We start from the raw sequence: 15215 nt of genomic DNA on the forward strand, positions 1-15215 counted from the left end.
AGCTGTTAAAAAAGGCTTCGAATAAGAAACAGAAACCCAATACTGTGCAGGAATCTCTTAAAGCAATAATGTGTAAAGAGGCAAGACACCCCAAATCCAATCCACAACGAATACATCAAATTGGAAATGTCACTGCTCTACTTGCAACATTTTTTATTCATAAGTGGACTTATTGTAACTACTACCAAACATTTGAAAAAATTAAGAGGGACATTACTTCAGAATTCCTGAATAAAATTTCATTCTTAGTTTTCAGTCCAAGGATTGGAATCTCGAAGGTCATCTGCTGGGGGAGGAGAAAGACTCCCAGGGCAGCGAAAAGCAAAGTTACTCTAGCCTAAGCCCACTGATTTAAGTGGATTTAGAAGGTTCTAACTCCACATAGCATTGCACTGTCAATCGATTTCAGTCCACATCAAAGGCTAAGCCTATAATCCATGTATATTCAGACGGGAATGCAAAATGCAAAAAAAAAAAATGCAAACTGAATGCACAAATAAATCAGAGTCTTGCTTGGCACCTTAAAAACTAAATTTGTGTACTAGAGCTCATTTATGCTGACCCAGCAACTGGATCCTCATAATCTGGTCCCTTTATGTACAGATTTTTTTTCCTGGGAGTGGGTGGGTGGCGAGGGTGAACAACACTGCCAAGAGTCCAATGAAATGGAGGAAATGCGCAATGACATACGATTATGCAAACTTCAGGAAAAAGAGGCAACATTCACGACCTCAGTTAACACCCATAATCGATGGGAAGTCCCAGGTTTTGTGAGGATGATCATAGTTCTAGGAATTAAAAATCCTGAATCCCAGTCCAAAGAGTAGGCAGCAGAATGAAACCTCTAAATCATTGGTGTCAAACTTGCAGCCCTTCAGATGTTATGGACTACAGTTCCCACCATCCCCTGTCAGCACCATGCTGGCAGAGGATGATGGGAACTGTAGTTCATAACATCTGGAGGGCTGCGAGTTTGACACCTTTGCTCTAAATAAAGTCCAGCCTCGCCATTTGAGGCTGGAGTGTCAGTGCGAAGCAGTATTATGGAATGACCTTGAGAACATTCTGATAGCTTAATTTAACTGAGCAAATGTGGTGGGCACTAAGGAGTGGGTGGGCACGAAGCCCTCTGGCTATGCTGCTTTCCCCCAGCCACTGCTTGCCCCTCCCAGGGTGCATTATTTCTGTATCGCACTCTCTCTGCCCAACCACTTCCTGGGCATCTCCCCTGTCCTGCACTAACCCCCACTAACAAGGGGTTAGTGGCACAGCTGCTTCCCCCCAGAATTCAGGATTGCCAACTTCGGGGGCGGGGCTGGAGATCTCCTGGAATGACAACTGGTCCTTGGACTACACTACACAAATTCCCTTATTTATTTTTTTTTAAATTATTCCCTTTCTCCTGGAGAAAACGTCTGGCTTGGAAGGTAGAGTGCCTGGCACTATAGCGCACCGTTCTTCCCCTTCCTCACACACCCCACTCCCCCACCCTAAAACCTCCAGGTATTGCAGAACGCCGGGTGGGCAAATCCTGTCCGAACTGCTGCCCACTCCAACCAACCTGCCCGGGAGACGCACCTGCCACCCCTCACCTGAGGCACCTGTCCACGTCATCGCAACCCGCCCCCCCCCTCCCGGAGGAGAATCCGATGCGCACTTTGGGGACCCCCCTCCCGAGCAGTGGGGTAGCCCCCCTTTCCCGGCCAGGGAAGGGGGGCGAGGCTGGGGGCGCCAGAGGTGACGCAATGCCTGCAATCCCGAGGAGAGCTGCGCAGCGGCGGCCCGAGCCGAGGGCGCGCTCCGCCAGGGCCGGAGGGAGGCGCGGGCGAGTCCCGCCCCCGCCGGCCCCGGCGCCGAGCGGCTGCCTATCAGCGGAGCGCTGCGCCGCGGCTCCAGCCCGCGCCGCTGCTTTCAGGTGAATTGAAAGTCGTTGGCGGGGAGGGAAGGACACGGCGGCCGCCTCCGCCTCTCCCCGCCGCCGCTGCTGCAGTCCTGGCATCGGCCAGCCAGGCGCGGAGCCCCGCGCGCGCGTCCCGACTGCAAAGCGGCGCCCCGGCCAGGGCATGTCTGCGGCGCGGGGCTCCCCGCTGGGCAGAGAGCTCGACGGCGCGGGGAGGACGGGCAGCCTGAAGCGCGCCAGTAAGTCGCCCCCCTCCTAAGTTCGGGCTCGGGACCGGCTTTCTGGGGGAGGGGGGAGGAAGAGCAAAGAGGGGGACGGGAGGCTCGAACTGGAGGCTTCAGGAGGCTGGAAGCCCCGGCGTGGAGGGCGGCGGCGCTCTGCACCTGGCCCAGGACCATCGCTTCGATGCTGTGGGAAGCCATTCCCTCCCGACATGAGTTGCAAATGGGACTGCTTCCTTTCCTACTCCGGATTCGGTCCGAGAGGGAGTTGAGACTATTTTTGTCTGCTCCGACAAAAATTCTCCAGGAGATGCTGTGTAGAGAGTCTCCATTCTGTAGCTTAAGGGGAGGATGAGGTTGGAGAGTGCTGGGGTGGGTGTGGAAGCGGTGAGGAGCACCTCTTTCCAGGAGCCCTTTGGGTGGTGAGGCTGAAGGGATGAATGGCCCACCCTTTTACAAGGAAGCTGGGGGACGCGCGCCGCTCATTCTCTGCTTCACCTGCCCCCAGTAGGGCCTTTTGGTGGTGGGCACCCTCTTACCTGGAGGCGTAACCTGGGGACAGCGAGGGAGAGCCACACTGGGCTGCTCAAACACTCGCCAGCTTCCCAACATGGCAAAGTTTGCAGGCGTCAGTGAAGTCCGTGGCAAGGTCTGAATTATGCAGGCAAGGATTTGGGGACATGGGGATGTGTCGTTCCGCTCAGAAGGAAACTGGGATCTCTGACTGGCTTTGGCATCACTCATTGTTCCCCACTGGCCCTTTCTAGTACACCGACTGTTCTAGTGTGATGCCAACTTTTGGACCCCCATCCAGCTTGCAGAATTTCTTCTCCGTGAGCTTTGCTCCATATTCCCCCCCCCCCCCATCCATCCCTTACCCTTACAGACTAATTTTGGGGTGGTGACCTTGGAGCAGCCCTCTTTTTTAGCTGAACTTCCAAACTGTGGTGTTGCTGCTTCGGGTAAGAGTTTGGACAGCTCTGGCCATGTGGATTCCTCGTGGGCTGGGTCGAAGCAGCAGCATTTGTTTGCAATCGGCGCGATTCTTCCTCCCACCCCCCACTTTTTTGCTCATTCCGCACTGTGTGTCTTTGCCAGCGTTGCCCTTGAGCCGTGCATTTGTGTTAAGTTGCTCAAACTTCTGCTGGCACAAACTTCTCCTCTGCAGCTTGTGCTCTGTGGTTGGTCGGGGGCTGCTGCTGCTGCTGCAACCGGCAAAGACGCCGCTCCTGCTTGCCCCCCTGAATAATATCCGCTGAGCTCTGCAGAAGGACCTGCTACAGCAGCAGTTTGCATTGGCGGATAATCTTCTGCTCATTGTCTGATGCAGGGGAGTAGTTGCCTGAGTGATGGGGAATCTAACCTTTGGTTCCAGGCATCCTCCGGGGACCGACAGGTAATTTAGTTACCCCCGAGATTAAGGCTGTTTTAATTAACTCGAGTAGGTTAATTGCTGGGCACAGGGCTAGGTTCAGGCTGTTCTTGAAAATGCGGGGAGGGAAGTGACATCATGCTGTCCCCTTTCGATTGGACGACTGTTCACGCCCAAATGACTTCTTGCCTATAATTTTAGCCCTCTTAATTTCTTCTTTAACGTTTAATAAACAATAACTCCTCATGTCTTTTATAGCAGTTGCAGAAGATCACAGTGGGAAGGCTCTAATCATAAATATTTCATTGGGCAAAACTACACTTTTCTTAGGAGGGGTTTTAAGGAGGTGTTGGCTGCCTTGCCTTGCCAAGCAACAACAAAATAAAGAACAGGGCTGCCTTGGGTGGAAAGAGGCACCTTCTTTTCAGAGGGCATCGGGACTACAGACCTGGGGAGCTTATGTAGGTGTAATTGTTACAGCTTCTCTCCAGATAATACTGGGAGCTGTAGTTTGGCACGAACAGGACCCAGCATTCCTTGAAGAAGCAGTGATACCCAAAGAAGGCTTTTTGTTTATTTGAATATTTATTAACTATGTTTAATAGGCTGCAGTTCAGTTGTAACAGCTCCCTCCGGTGGTTTGACAGTAAGAAACAAACCAGTCCTAAAAATATAACAAACCAACAGGCAAAAAGCATAGTCAGCATCAGGAGAATAGGTAAAAATCACCCCAGATGACAAGGATAAATGACTTGATCCAATATCGAAGTCTCCTTGAAATTGAACAAGTTTTCATTTTCCTTTGAAAAGAGATGGGAGATGATGTTTACTGAACTGCCAAGGGGAGAGAGTCCCAGGGAATAGGGCACCACCACAGAAAAAGCCCTGCCCCTTGTTCATGATTGACCATACTGTATACAGAAAGCTTCACCTTTGATTAACAGTATTATGCATTGTGAAGAATTGGAGTACACAGACCAGGGTGGATTTAGTTTAAATCACATTGATTTAAATAACAAGTTAAATCACTAGTCAGCAATAGTAGATTTAAATCATGGTTTTGTACATAAACAGCACTTTTTATTTTCATTTTTAGTGCTTGCCCCTCCCTCCTCACTCTTAGCTCCTTGTGCAGATCTGTTCCACTCCAAACAATCTTCCATTCATTGGGCTTTTTGAAACTTAACACTGTCTCTATACATAGATTTACAAAGGAACAATGGGATTAAGGTCTTTTCTCAACTTGGTATGTTTTTAAATAGCATTTTTGATGTGATGAAGAATCATGTTATCTCTGCAGACATACATTCACAGTTTTGAGAACTGCAAAACCAACCAGTTATCTGTGATAATATCTTCTGAATGGGAAAAAAACTGCCCAAAATAATTGTACAGAAAGCTCTGAAAGAGCATGACGTTGTGAATGGATTAATGGAAATCATTTACCAAAAATTCAAACATTGCGTGATGATATAGTCTCATGCTACATAATTAAAAAACTAATTCTTATTTCATGATGAATAACTTTTGGACTACAATGTAACTTCAATAGAAGATTATCTTTAGCTTTGCTTAGTTTCTTCAAAAAGCATTTTATGAAAAAATCCAATTTAAATTGAAAAAAATCTGATTTTTAAAAAACATTGATTTTTAACCACCCTGACACAGTCTGGATCAGAGGTGTATCAGGGGGAAATGGCGTCTGGGGGCAGCACCTGCTCCGGGTGCTCCCCACCCCATGCCCCCCTGCTTGATGGAGGTGGAGGGCCCACAGCAGGCTTTGGTGTGCGAGGGGCGGTTTTGTGCCCCCCACATGACCTGCTGGGCCACCCCTGGGGACAGGGGATACCCTCTGTCCCTCTGGCAGGGATGCCACTGGTCTGGATCTTCTGATTTCCTTCTGCTCTGTCTTCTTTCAGTGGGGAAAGGCATGCCACAGTAGGAGAAACTTGGTGGACTAGAGTTTACTAGTGGAAACTTGTACCCCACTTTTTATACTTTTGTTTTGTAAGGTTGCATAAGGGCCTGCTCTAGGACTCTATGCGGTGTGCACAAATATTTGCAATTTCACATTTTAACAACTCCAAAGAAATAAAATGTTTCTTTTTTAATATTTCCAGGACGCCAAATGCCCCTTTCGCAGTTAGCTGTCCATGGGGCAGCTTGGCTACAAGAAATGGGGCACAAGTTCTACATGTTTTGTTAGCTGTCCAGTGGCTGTGGTCACGGGGTGGAGGCAGTTTCTTAGAAGCTCTTGCCTATAAACGTGACCATTTCAAAGCAGTAAGTTTGCAGTAGGAATTAGAGCCTCCCTCTTTTTGAAAAAACAAAATTAGCTGATACTTTTTCAGCAATAAAAGCTGAGCAATCTCCATTTCACTGCCTAGATCTGGAGTGTATATTATTGCCTCTGACTTCAAAAATGCTTTCATCTGTAAATGAATACTTCAGGCATAACTGTGTTATATTAAGTGGCCCATTATCACGCATGTTGTTGCTTTTAAATTCTGCCTTTTAACAGTTGCATGGTGGTGAGGGTCATAGAATCATCCTTATGGCGATTAGGTGTTGGATGATTTGGAGAGGGATTTGGGCAGGGGAGGTCAAGGAGTTAACATCTTGGTGGAAAATGGGGTGGAGCAAAGTACTTTGAGAAGGTAGTGGTGCTCCCTTAAAGTGGGGAGAATTAGAAGTCTATAAAATTACGCATGGAGTAGAAAATGTTGACAGAGATACATTTTTCTCTCTTTCTCACAATACTAGAACCAGGGGGGCATACATTGAAAATGCTGGGGGGAAGAATTAGGACTAATAAAAGGAGACATTTTTTCACGCTACGTGTGATTGGTGTTTGGAATGTACTGCCACAGGAGGTGGTGATGGCCACTAATCTGGATAGCTTTAAAAAGGGCTTGGACAGATTTATGGAGGAGAAGTCGATCTATGGCTACCAATTTTGATCCTCCTTGACCTGAGATTACAAATGCCTTAGCAGACCAGGTGCTCGGGAGCAGCAGCAACAGAAGGCTATTGCTTTCACATCCTGCACGTGAGCTCCCAAAGGCACCTGGTGGGCCATTGCGAGTAGCAGAGAGCTGGACTAGATGGACTCTGGTCTGATCCAGCAGGCTTGTTCTTATGTTCTTAGAGATGGGAGTGTTGAGGATGGGGGAAGAAGCAAAGTCAATTGGATTTTAGACAGTATGACATGTGAGTTGAAAGACTGTTTACATTTGCAATGCATTAATTATGTGCCAGCATTTGCACTGTGGAATACTATGAGCATTCCCTGCCCCCTCCCCCCCCCCCCCCCGGTGGTAGTTAAGGGGAAGTGCTGTAGGGTTTAGTTTCCTTTGGATGAGAGAGCACAGAAAGATCTCTGTAACATCTCTTGATTTTCCCCTATACAAGCAGAGCACTTTGGAAGCAAGCAGACCCCCGAAGCAGAGGCTAAACCTGAACCTCCGTTCATCATGCGTATCGGAGTGATTTTCCGGGATCTGCTGCCGTGGGGGGTGGGGGGTATGGTGGCAGCTGCTATGTTAGTTTTAAAATGGAATTATCAAGTGCTGTGAGTCATGATAGCTAAAAAGAACCTCCGTGTGGATAAGCTGGATAATTTTGATATTACCAGATGCACAAGAGAGGCAAATGTGCTTTGGTTATGAGCACCTGGGACATCTGTCCAGCTTCTGATGGAAACAGAAGACAGACCCTAGTTTGAACCAGCAAAAATTTCTCTTATGACCCTGGCATCCAGGAAAGCTATCTGTAACATACCTCTCTCTGATCTTTCCAGGTCTCATCTTATTTCCTTGCTCTCCTAAAAGACAGTTTCCATGATTTAAATGCATTCTGTTTTTACTCCAATCCTTCAAACTGCTTTAGTAAAATAAACATGAAAGGAAACTCTTTACATTTCACTAAAGCTTGAGGGATAAGGCTTTCGTTTAAAGTCACCCCTTGGCCTTTGATGATTTATGGTTCATCTTTGTCCTCAACATAATGGCATACTCAGGATGAACACATTTAATTCCTTGTGCTGAACAAAAAAATCGAGTTGGTGCTGATAAGGCATTCTTTGAACCCCTAAAAACTTCTTTGATAATAGAAAGGAAGGCTTGGGATGGTTGCAAAACGTTAGATCTGTTTTTTAAAGTATCGTTTTTCACCGGATGTTTCAAAGGAGACTGCTGTATCATTGCAGGGGTAGGCTTGCTATGGTATATTTCAATGACAGAGTGCCTAAAAGAAAATACTCCCGCAGATGTTTTTTTTTAAATGGTTCTTCTAATTTGTTTTACTTCAAATTGCTTGCCTCTTCTACAGATTGCTGTCAAATCGTAATATAGGTTTTGAAGACAATTTGAATTACAAAGACACACACACAACACACACACACTTGGCTGTTAGCGTATGTCTGCAAGGTTTTCTTTTTTTAATATAGACTGTGTTTTATGGATATTTTTTTTGTCTTCGCTTTGTGTTTTCTTTGCTAGGAATGTTTGTGCCTGAAGAGCGTATGCTCTTGCCGCATATTTCTTCGCTTAAGACGGTGCCTCTCTTTTCTCTATGATGTTAAGTTAAAATTGGTCCTTGGGTTGTAACTTCAGGATGAAGCGGCGGGGAAAGATGACTGCGTCAAGTGTGGCACCGGGAGGCGTGAGGGGCAATTGCCGAGGCCAGTTGCAAATTGCAAGCTTGACTGTCAACCAGCATTCTGATCCACCGAGTGGCTAAGGTCACCTCTGCCTGCAGAAAGGGACAGTTCAATATTGCAGGATTGTGCAAAGCAATATAGTTTGGTAGGCTAAGGGCAGAGTCCTGCAGAAGATGTCTACCCATGTGGAACAGTATTCAGTGTCAGCAGTTCAGTTGACTCTGCTAGTCACATGGGACTGACTGGCGGAAGCAGACCCAAGAAAATCTTTTCCTTCTGCTTTCAGTTTTTTGATCTTGACCTTGGTCAATCATCATCATCATAATCTCTCTCTCTCTCTCTCCCCTCCCCAGCGCACTGTTGCGGTCATTTTTGTTTGCAAGCCTTACATCCAGAGGAAATGCAGTGCTGGGTAGGAACGTCTTGCCTGTATATTGAGAATTGCACATAGATTGTTTTGAGTACTTTTGCCGAATAGGAATAGGACTTATCTTCTTAGGTGTGTGTTGCGTGGTCATCTTGCAGTGCGGAAGGGGAAAGTGCATGTGAGGAAATGGAGTCCAGGTAACCAGGTTGGTTTACTGGCATTATCCTAATCCTTTGGGAATGGCCATCCTAAAGATATAAAGATATGTGCAGATAGGTATGTGTGTAAATGCTGCAGGATACATAACTATATAAATGCTATCAAGTCACAACTGACTTATGGTGACCCCCCCAACAAGGGGCTTTCAAGTCAAGTGAGAATCAGAAGTAGTTTGCCATTGCCTTCCTCTGCAGACTCTTCCTTGGAAGTCTCCCTTCCAAGTCCTGACCCGTCTTAGCTTCCACATTCTGATGAGATCGGGTCACACTTCGCCACCTTCCCTCTGGCTAGCTTCCTGGATTTATCTGGCTGACAGCACTGTCACAAAGCTTTTCCTGCTGTTCTAGCCTGCTGTGAAGTCTCAGATGACCCCTCCCACAACTCCATCCCAATAGACAGAGGCCTGTTCCTCTGAGATTGGCGAGCATCACATTGTGGGAGTTTCCCAGCTCATTCTTGCTGACTTCTGTGGGTTAATGGGTCATTGCTGGCTGTGGTTCGGCCAGTGTCGTTAGCCAGTCCCTGGATAACGAGGACTTGGATTTTGAGACTGAAGTCACCGTGGAGCCAGAACTGATTCTTTTCAAGGAGATGCAGGCAACAGAGCCATCTCCAATCCCTTCCCTGCCAGCCAAGGCAGAGCTGATGTCATGCAGCTGGGAGAGCCATCAGATGAGCAGGGCAGCTGCATGAAGGAGACAAAGACAGAGGCTGCAGCTTCAGTCTAAAAGGAGAAGTGCCTGTATTGCTGCTTGGTATGGTAGAAGGCTCTGTCAGCTGGACTCATTGGCATCTGAAGGAGCCTGGCCCCATTAGCAGGGGCATTCTACTTAAACCCTTCCTGGGGCTTGGCTCTGCCAGGGTGCATCAAATGTACTTCCTGGTAAGCTGCACGTAACTGGCTGACAGCACTGTCACATAACTGGTCTTCCTCTGAACTCCGGATCCCTGCCTGCCTGCCTGCCTGCCTGCCTGCCTGCCTGCCTGCCTGCCTGCCTGCCTGCCTGCCTGCCTGCCTGCCTGCCTGGCGTGTCTGTGCCTGGACTCTTACACCTTTGCTTGCTGCCTGCCTTGACTCCTGCCTGTCTGACTATGCCTTTACTTTCTGCTTGCCTTGATGCTGGACTACCTGACCATGACTTTGCTAACACATGCTGGCAGCACAGTTAGTAATGACCTTTGCCCAGATGCTCCAGAGGACTTTTTGCTGCTTCACAGCACGGCCCAGTGGATTGTGTGGATTAGAAGACCAGCGTCACAGGAAAGAGCTTCAGTCAGGATGTGAAAATAAAAGACTGGTGATGAGGACTGATCTACAGAAGAAGGAAATTATAGAAAGGCGGTTGTACACTGTTGAACAGGAACAATGGATTGGTGTTTCATAGTTATTCTTTCTAAGTTTTTACATCTGCGCTTTTGGAGAAGATTTCATTTATGGCAACAGGTCTATAGACATATGTGAAGTCTGTTAGATGGCTCTTAATCAGTTCGTGTCTTGAAACAGTGTGCCACATGGCATATCGGTATATTGTAGATGTCTGTTCTTTGGCGCGTGAGGTGCAGGGTGATAAAAAGCAATGATTTTTTAAAAAAATTAAAACTCGAATTAAAAAAAATTTAAGTTAGATTCTTTTATTTAAATCAGATTTTAAAAAAATAAAAGGCCGTTTGAAGAAAAACATCTGTCTAAATGTAGTTTGAAAAGTTTTCTGTTTATGATACATTATAGTCCAAAGATTATTTATCATGAAATAAGGATTAATTTATGTAGCACGAGACTGTATATTCATACAGTGTTAAATTTGGGGGTGAGGGGGGTGGGTAAATGAATTCCATTAATCCATTCACAATGTCAATGTCAGTTTTTCTATCTAGAAGATATTATCACACATGCTTGGTTTTGCTGTTCTCAAAACTGTGAATTTGTGTTTGCAGAGATAACATGCCTCTCCCTCACAGTAAAAATGTTATAAAATAAATATGCAGAGTTGCGAGAAATACCTTAATCCCATTGTTCTTTGCCAGTCTATGTATACAGAATCTACACCTTACCTCATCCATGTTAAGTTTCAAGAAGTTCACTTGTTTGGAAATAGATCTGCACAAGGAGCTAAGTGTGAGGAGGGAAGGTCAAACAGTAAAAATGAAAGTGAAACCTTTTGAGCAAAATATTCAACGTCTTGGGATCTTTGTGTGTATGGCCTGAGGTTTATTATATTAGTCTCTCCCTGGAGGAGAAAATTTATAGTGACAGCTGGCCATAAAAGAGACCCAGTGTGGGAATATTTTAATGAAGTTCCTCTACCTATGAGTAAGACAAACATTACTCTTAAAATGAAACCTGCATCTGGTTGTAAATATAAAAATTTACCACCAAGAATGAGACTTTAGGTAGGAAACCATGTTTTAAATCATTTCTTTTTGACTAGGGATTTAAACCCACCCTGGCAAAACGTTCTTGCCAAGAACTATACTTTCTTCACGATGCTGTCTAATGGCTTTATGAGAGAGAGAAATGCACTTGCTCATTAATATGAAGCAGCATGCTTGGCCTGCGAATGAGAGCATTTTTTTAACTCTACTCTCAGTCTCCTGAGGTAAATAGCTTCTTGTACATTTTGAAGAAATTCACAAACAAATTGTTTTTTAATGTCACTGTTATGCACCTGTGCGCACCTTGGCCCAAGTTTGCATATATGCTATGTGTCAAAACTGGTTGAACACCCAGGATTGAGGACTTCAGGTACTAATAAATAGACTGGAAGTGCCTCACTCACTTGGTTTCACTTCCTCACCAAGGTTGTGAGGATGCTGCCCATGATGACAGGGAGAAGATGAAACCATGTGCTTGAGTTACCCTCAGGCTTAACCTGGAGTTAGGTCAAGGAGGAGGGGTTCAGCCCTTTCATGGCTTCCTCCTATATTGCTCCCCCCACATTGAACATGTGCTCACTTGGCATGTCAGCGCCCACCAGCTGCTTTTTATGGGCCACCAGGAAATCCCGACCCCCTGCCCTCAGCTTTTGCAGGGGAGGAAATTGAGTGGCATTGTGTACAGTTGTGCTTGCATGTCTCAAAGAGGATATTGTCAATCTGGAGGAGGAACCAAGAAGCATAACATAAGTGGTCCAAAATATTGGAGCATCTTCCCTTAGAACAGGGATGTCGAATTCATTAGTTACAAGTGCTGGATATGACATAAATATGACTTGGTCAGGCCGGGTTTTGGGGCAGCTGTGCTGCCTCTTCTGGCGAGTCCCCAGCAAGCTCACAAGCCTAGATAGGCACACGGGCTACAGCAGTGGGGCTCGCCAGCCTACAACAGCACTGGGGAAGATGGTGGGCACTGGGGGGCGCTGCAGCAGCTGGGTAGCCTGTAGCAGGTTCAGCAGCCCAGATTGGCATGGGAGGGAGGTGACTTGCCAGGTCAGATTGGGAGCAGGGACAGGGTGGGTTGCCTCAGCTGGTTAGCGGGGCTGATAAGTTTTCTCAAGGAGCTGGATGTTTTACACCCCTGCCTTAGAGGAAAAGTTGCTCAAACCGTCTTGTTATTAAAAAAGAGTGACTAAAGAAGGTCACAACAGAATTTTACACCTCATTGTGGTGTAGAGAGTAGATGGAGATGTGTGTTTTCTCTCTTCATTTAAAACTAAAGGGCATTTAATGTAACTGTCTTCTTGTAAGTTCCACACAGACTAAAGGAAATGCTATTGCCTACAAGGCATCATTGTGTTTTCTTTTTAATTTCCAAAAGTCTTGATGGTGTATGTATGCACTAGCTTAGAGAGCTAGAACCAAATTCACCATTTTTAGGTTTCAGATCCTGGTTAAGTGGAAGCATTACCTAGCACAGAGTTCTGTTACGCCTGGTATTGATTTTTCCTTTGATGAATGTTAAGGAAGGAATTGCTGTGGAGACATCAATTGCTGGGCAAGGAGGGAACAAGCAGCATCACTAGACTGGCTCCTGGCTCCCAGTTCAGTGCCAGCTATAAGGAGACGACCGATTCAGAGTCAAGGAGTAGGGTAATTTCCAAGGAGAACTGGCATCACTGCGGACCGGTTCTAGGAGGAGATAATTACCTCCATAAAGTGGAACGGGTCTGGAATTAAAAGCCATGGATCTCAAAGGAAAATCTTCCTCTCCTGGTAGCCATCCTATCAGCATAACTGAAACGTTATTCAGTTTTATTGTGCTTCATCCATATACGCCAGCAATTTCCTGAGGCCCCCAGGTATTAAAGGAGATTCACATTTTTTACACAATGCAAATAACCTCTACCAGGTATTTTTAGTAGGTGGTCCATGTTGGAAATCACAATGATAACTATTATTGGATCAATGAATGTACCATCTTCGTTGCAGTTGTACTGCACAAGTACCAAGAACTATTACATAATTTAGAGCTAACATGAGGATGGTAAAATGGACTGTATTAATACTTAGGCATTTATTAATTGCTTCAGGAAATATCGTATAGAGCATCTGAATGTAAGAAGCTCCTGAGTGCATCGTAGGATGTGTTGGAGAGTGAATACAGAATCCACTTAAGTGGCATAAAAGCTTTTGACAGTAGAGTACAAAAAGCAGGAACCATCTTTGCCTGGAGAAATACTTAACTTATTGAACTGAGCTTGGTTTGTGCCTAAGCTTTTTAGATTACATCGACATTAATAACATTGCTTCCGTCGTTCCTGGATCCATACTTCTGTTGTGATGTAACAACTTTGGATTTTTCTTTGGCCTGCCTCATACTGCTCACTTCAGTTAGAAATAAATGGCTCAGGAAAGTCAAACTTTCAACTAGGAGCTGAACTATATTTCAAAAGCATACTTAGCTGTGAGGAAGCTGAATGTTGGATCCTCCTGGGACAGTTTTGTGATGACTGTTTTAAATGCTCATTTCCCTGCATCCATTGGAAAAATTGGAAAACTTACTGGAGTGGATCTTGTGCAAGCAGGTACATGGAAATTAGTTTATGTGAAATTCAGGGCGAAGTGATGAGCTGGACATAATATTCAGTTTAGAAATGGTACAGCCAGATTAATATTATTGATTGGTAGTGAAATTTACAAGCTGATCCTGAGCTAGTCTGACTTATTTTTTGCCTGTCTCACAGATCTGACATAGTCGAGTGTTGTACTAGGATCTGGCAGGCCCAAGTTTGAAACCCCACTCTGCTATGGAGGCTTGCTGGGTGACCTTGGACCAGTCATATTCTGGCATTTTCCCCACGGACATAATATCCTGAGGGAAAACCGGGATCAAACATGCTGGGTTGTTTGTATCTCGGTTTCTCCCTTCGCACAGTTGCCCCGGGAGGAAGAACTCCAGTGAATTATGCATTTCATTTTCCACATGAACGTTTACATAGTTTACGTAGCTTACGTAGATTCCTACGCATGCGCGAACATACCCGTTTTTCTAACGTTCTGATTGGCTGGGGAGAGCAGGCAGTGAGGCAGAAAAAATAAACCGGTCCGTCTCCTGCGGTGTTTGCATAGGAGCGGGATCGGCCCAGGCTTTTAAAAAAGAACCTCCAATTTTATCGTTTTTTGAAAGCCGCGGGATAAGGGAACTCTTGTGGGGCGGGCCCGATTTAGGCCCGGAGGCCATGCAGAAATCATGGCCGAACCGGGATGTTTCACCTTATCTCAGGATATATGGTCAGTGGGGAAAACGCCTCTGTTAGCCTAACCAACTTTGCACAGTGGTTGTGAGTATAAATTGGAGATGAGAAGAATGATATAGCAAACTGTTTTGGGTCCCTGTTGGGGGAAACAAGCAGGGTATAAATATCTATGTAAGTATTGAACCATGCTTTGTCCATTGACAGAAAAGAACCATAAATCTGTAGTCAAAGGCATAATTCAAATCAAACCTGCAGACCTTCATGTTTTCTCTCTTTCTGTCTGCTATATGTCATTTTTTCTATCTCAAGGTCCAATTTGAGAATTCTTCTTTCTCCTTGACATCCCAATTCTTCAGCTAACTTTCCCCTCAAGTGTTAGTGCCCTCAGTCTTTTCTCAGGACTGTCTAGGACTGCATGCTCTCTAGTCATTATTCCAGCCATTTCTTTCAGCCAGCCTAATTTTGTGCTTCTGAACTGCCAGTCCTTGATTTTTCATTCCCATCTTCGTCATCTGGAGAGCATTTGTAATAACAAGATATCTTTAGGAGCAGCAGTGGCATAGTGGTTAAGAGCAGGTGTACTCTAATCTGGAGGAACCGGGTTTGATTCCCCGCTCTGCCATTTGAGCTGTGGAGGCTTATCTGGGGAATTCAGATTAGTCTGTGCACTCCAACTCATGCCAGCTGGGTCACCTTGGGCTAGTCACAGTTCTTCTGAGCCCTCTCAGCCCCACCTACCTCATAGGGTGTTTGTTGGGGGGGGGGTGAGGGAAAGGAGATTGTCAGCCCCTTTGAGTCTCCTTACCGGAGAGAAAGGGGGGTATAAATCCAACTCGTCGTCGT

At 45.8% G+C, this 15215-nt stretch overlaps 1 protein-coding gene across 1 annotated transcript in view; it reads left to right on the plus strand.

Moving 5' to 3' along the window:
- The first annotated feature begins 1915 nt into the window (after window positions 1-1915).
- KIAA1217 (KIAA1217 ortholog) overlaps window positions 1916-15215 on the plus strand; it is a 443164-nt gene continuing 429864 nt past the window's right edge. The window contains exon 1 of the mRNA XM_048510261.1: window positions 1916-2139. Coding sequence (XP_048366218.1) covers window positions 2064-2139 — 76 coding nt within the window. The 5' untranslated portion in view covers window positions 1916-2063. The remainder of the gene's footprint in view (window positions 2140-15215) is intronic.

The sequence above is a fragment of the Sphaerodactylus townsendi genome, linkage group LG11 (assembly GCF_021028975.2).
Source record: "Sphaerodactylus townsendi isolate TG3544 linkage group LG11, MPM_Stown_v2.3, whole genome shotgun sequence".
Classification (NCBI taxonomy): Eukaryota; Metazoa; Chordata; class Lepidosauria; order Squamata; family Sphaerodactylidae; genus Sphaerodactylus; species Sphaerodactylus townsendi.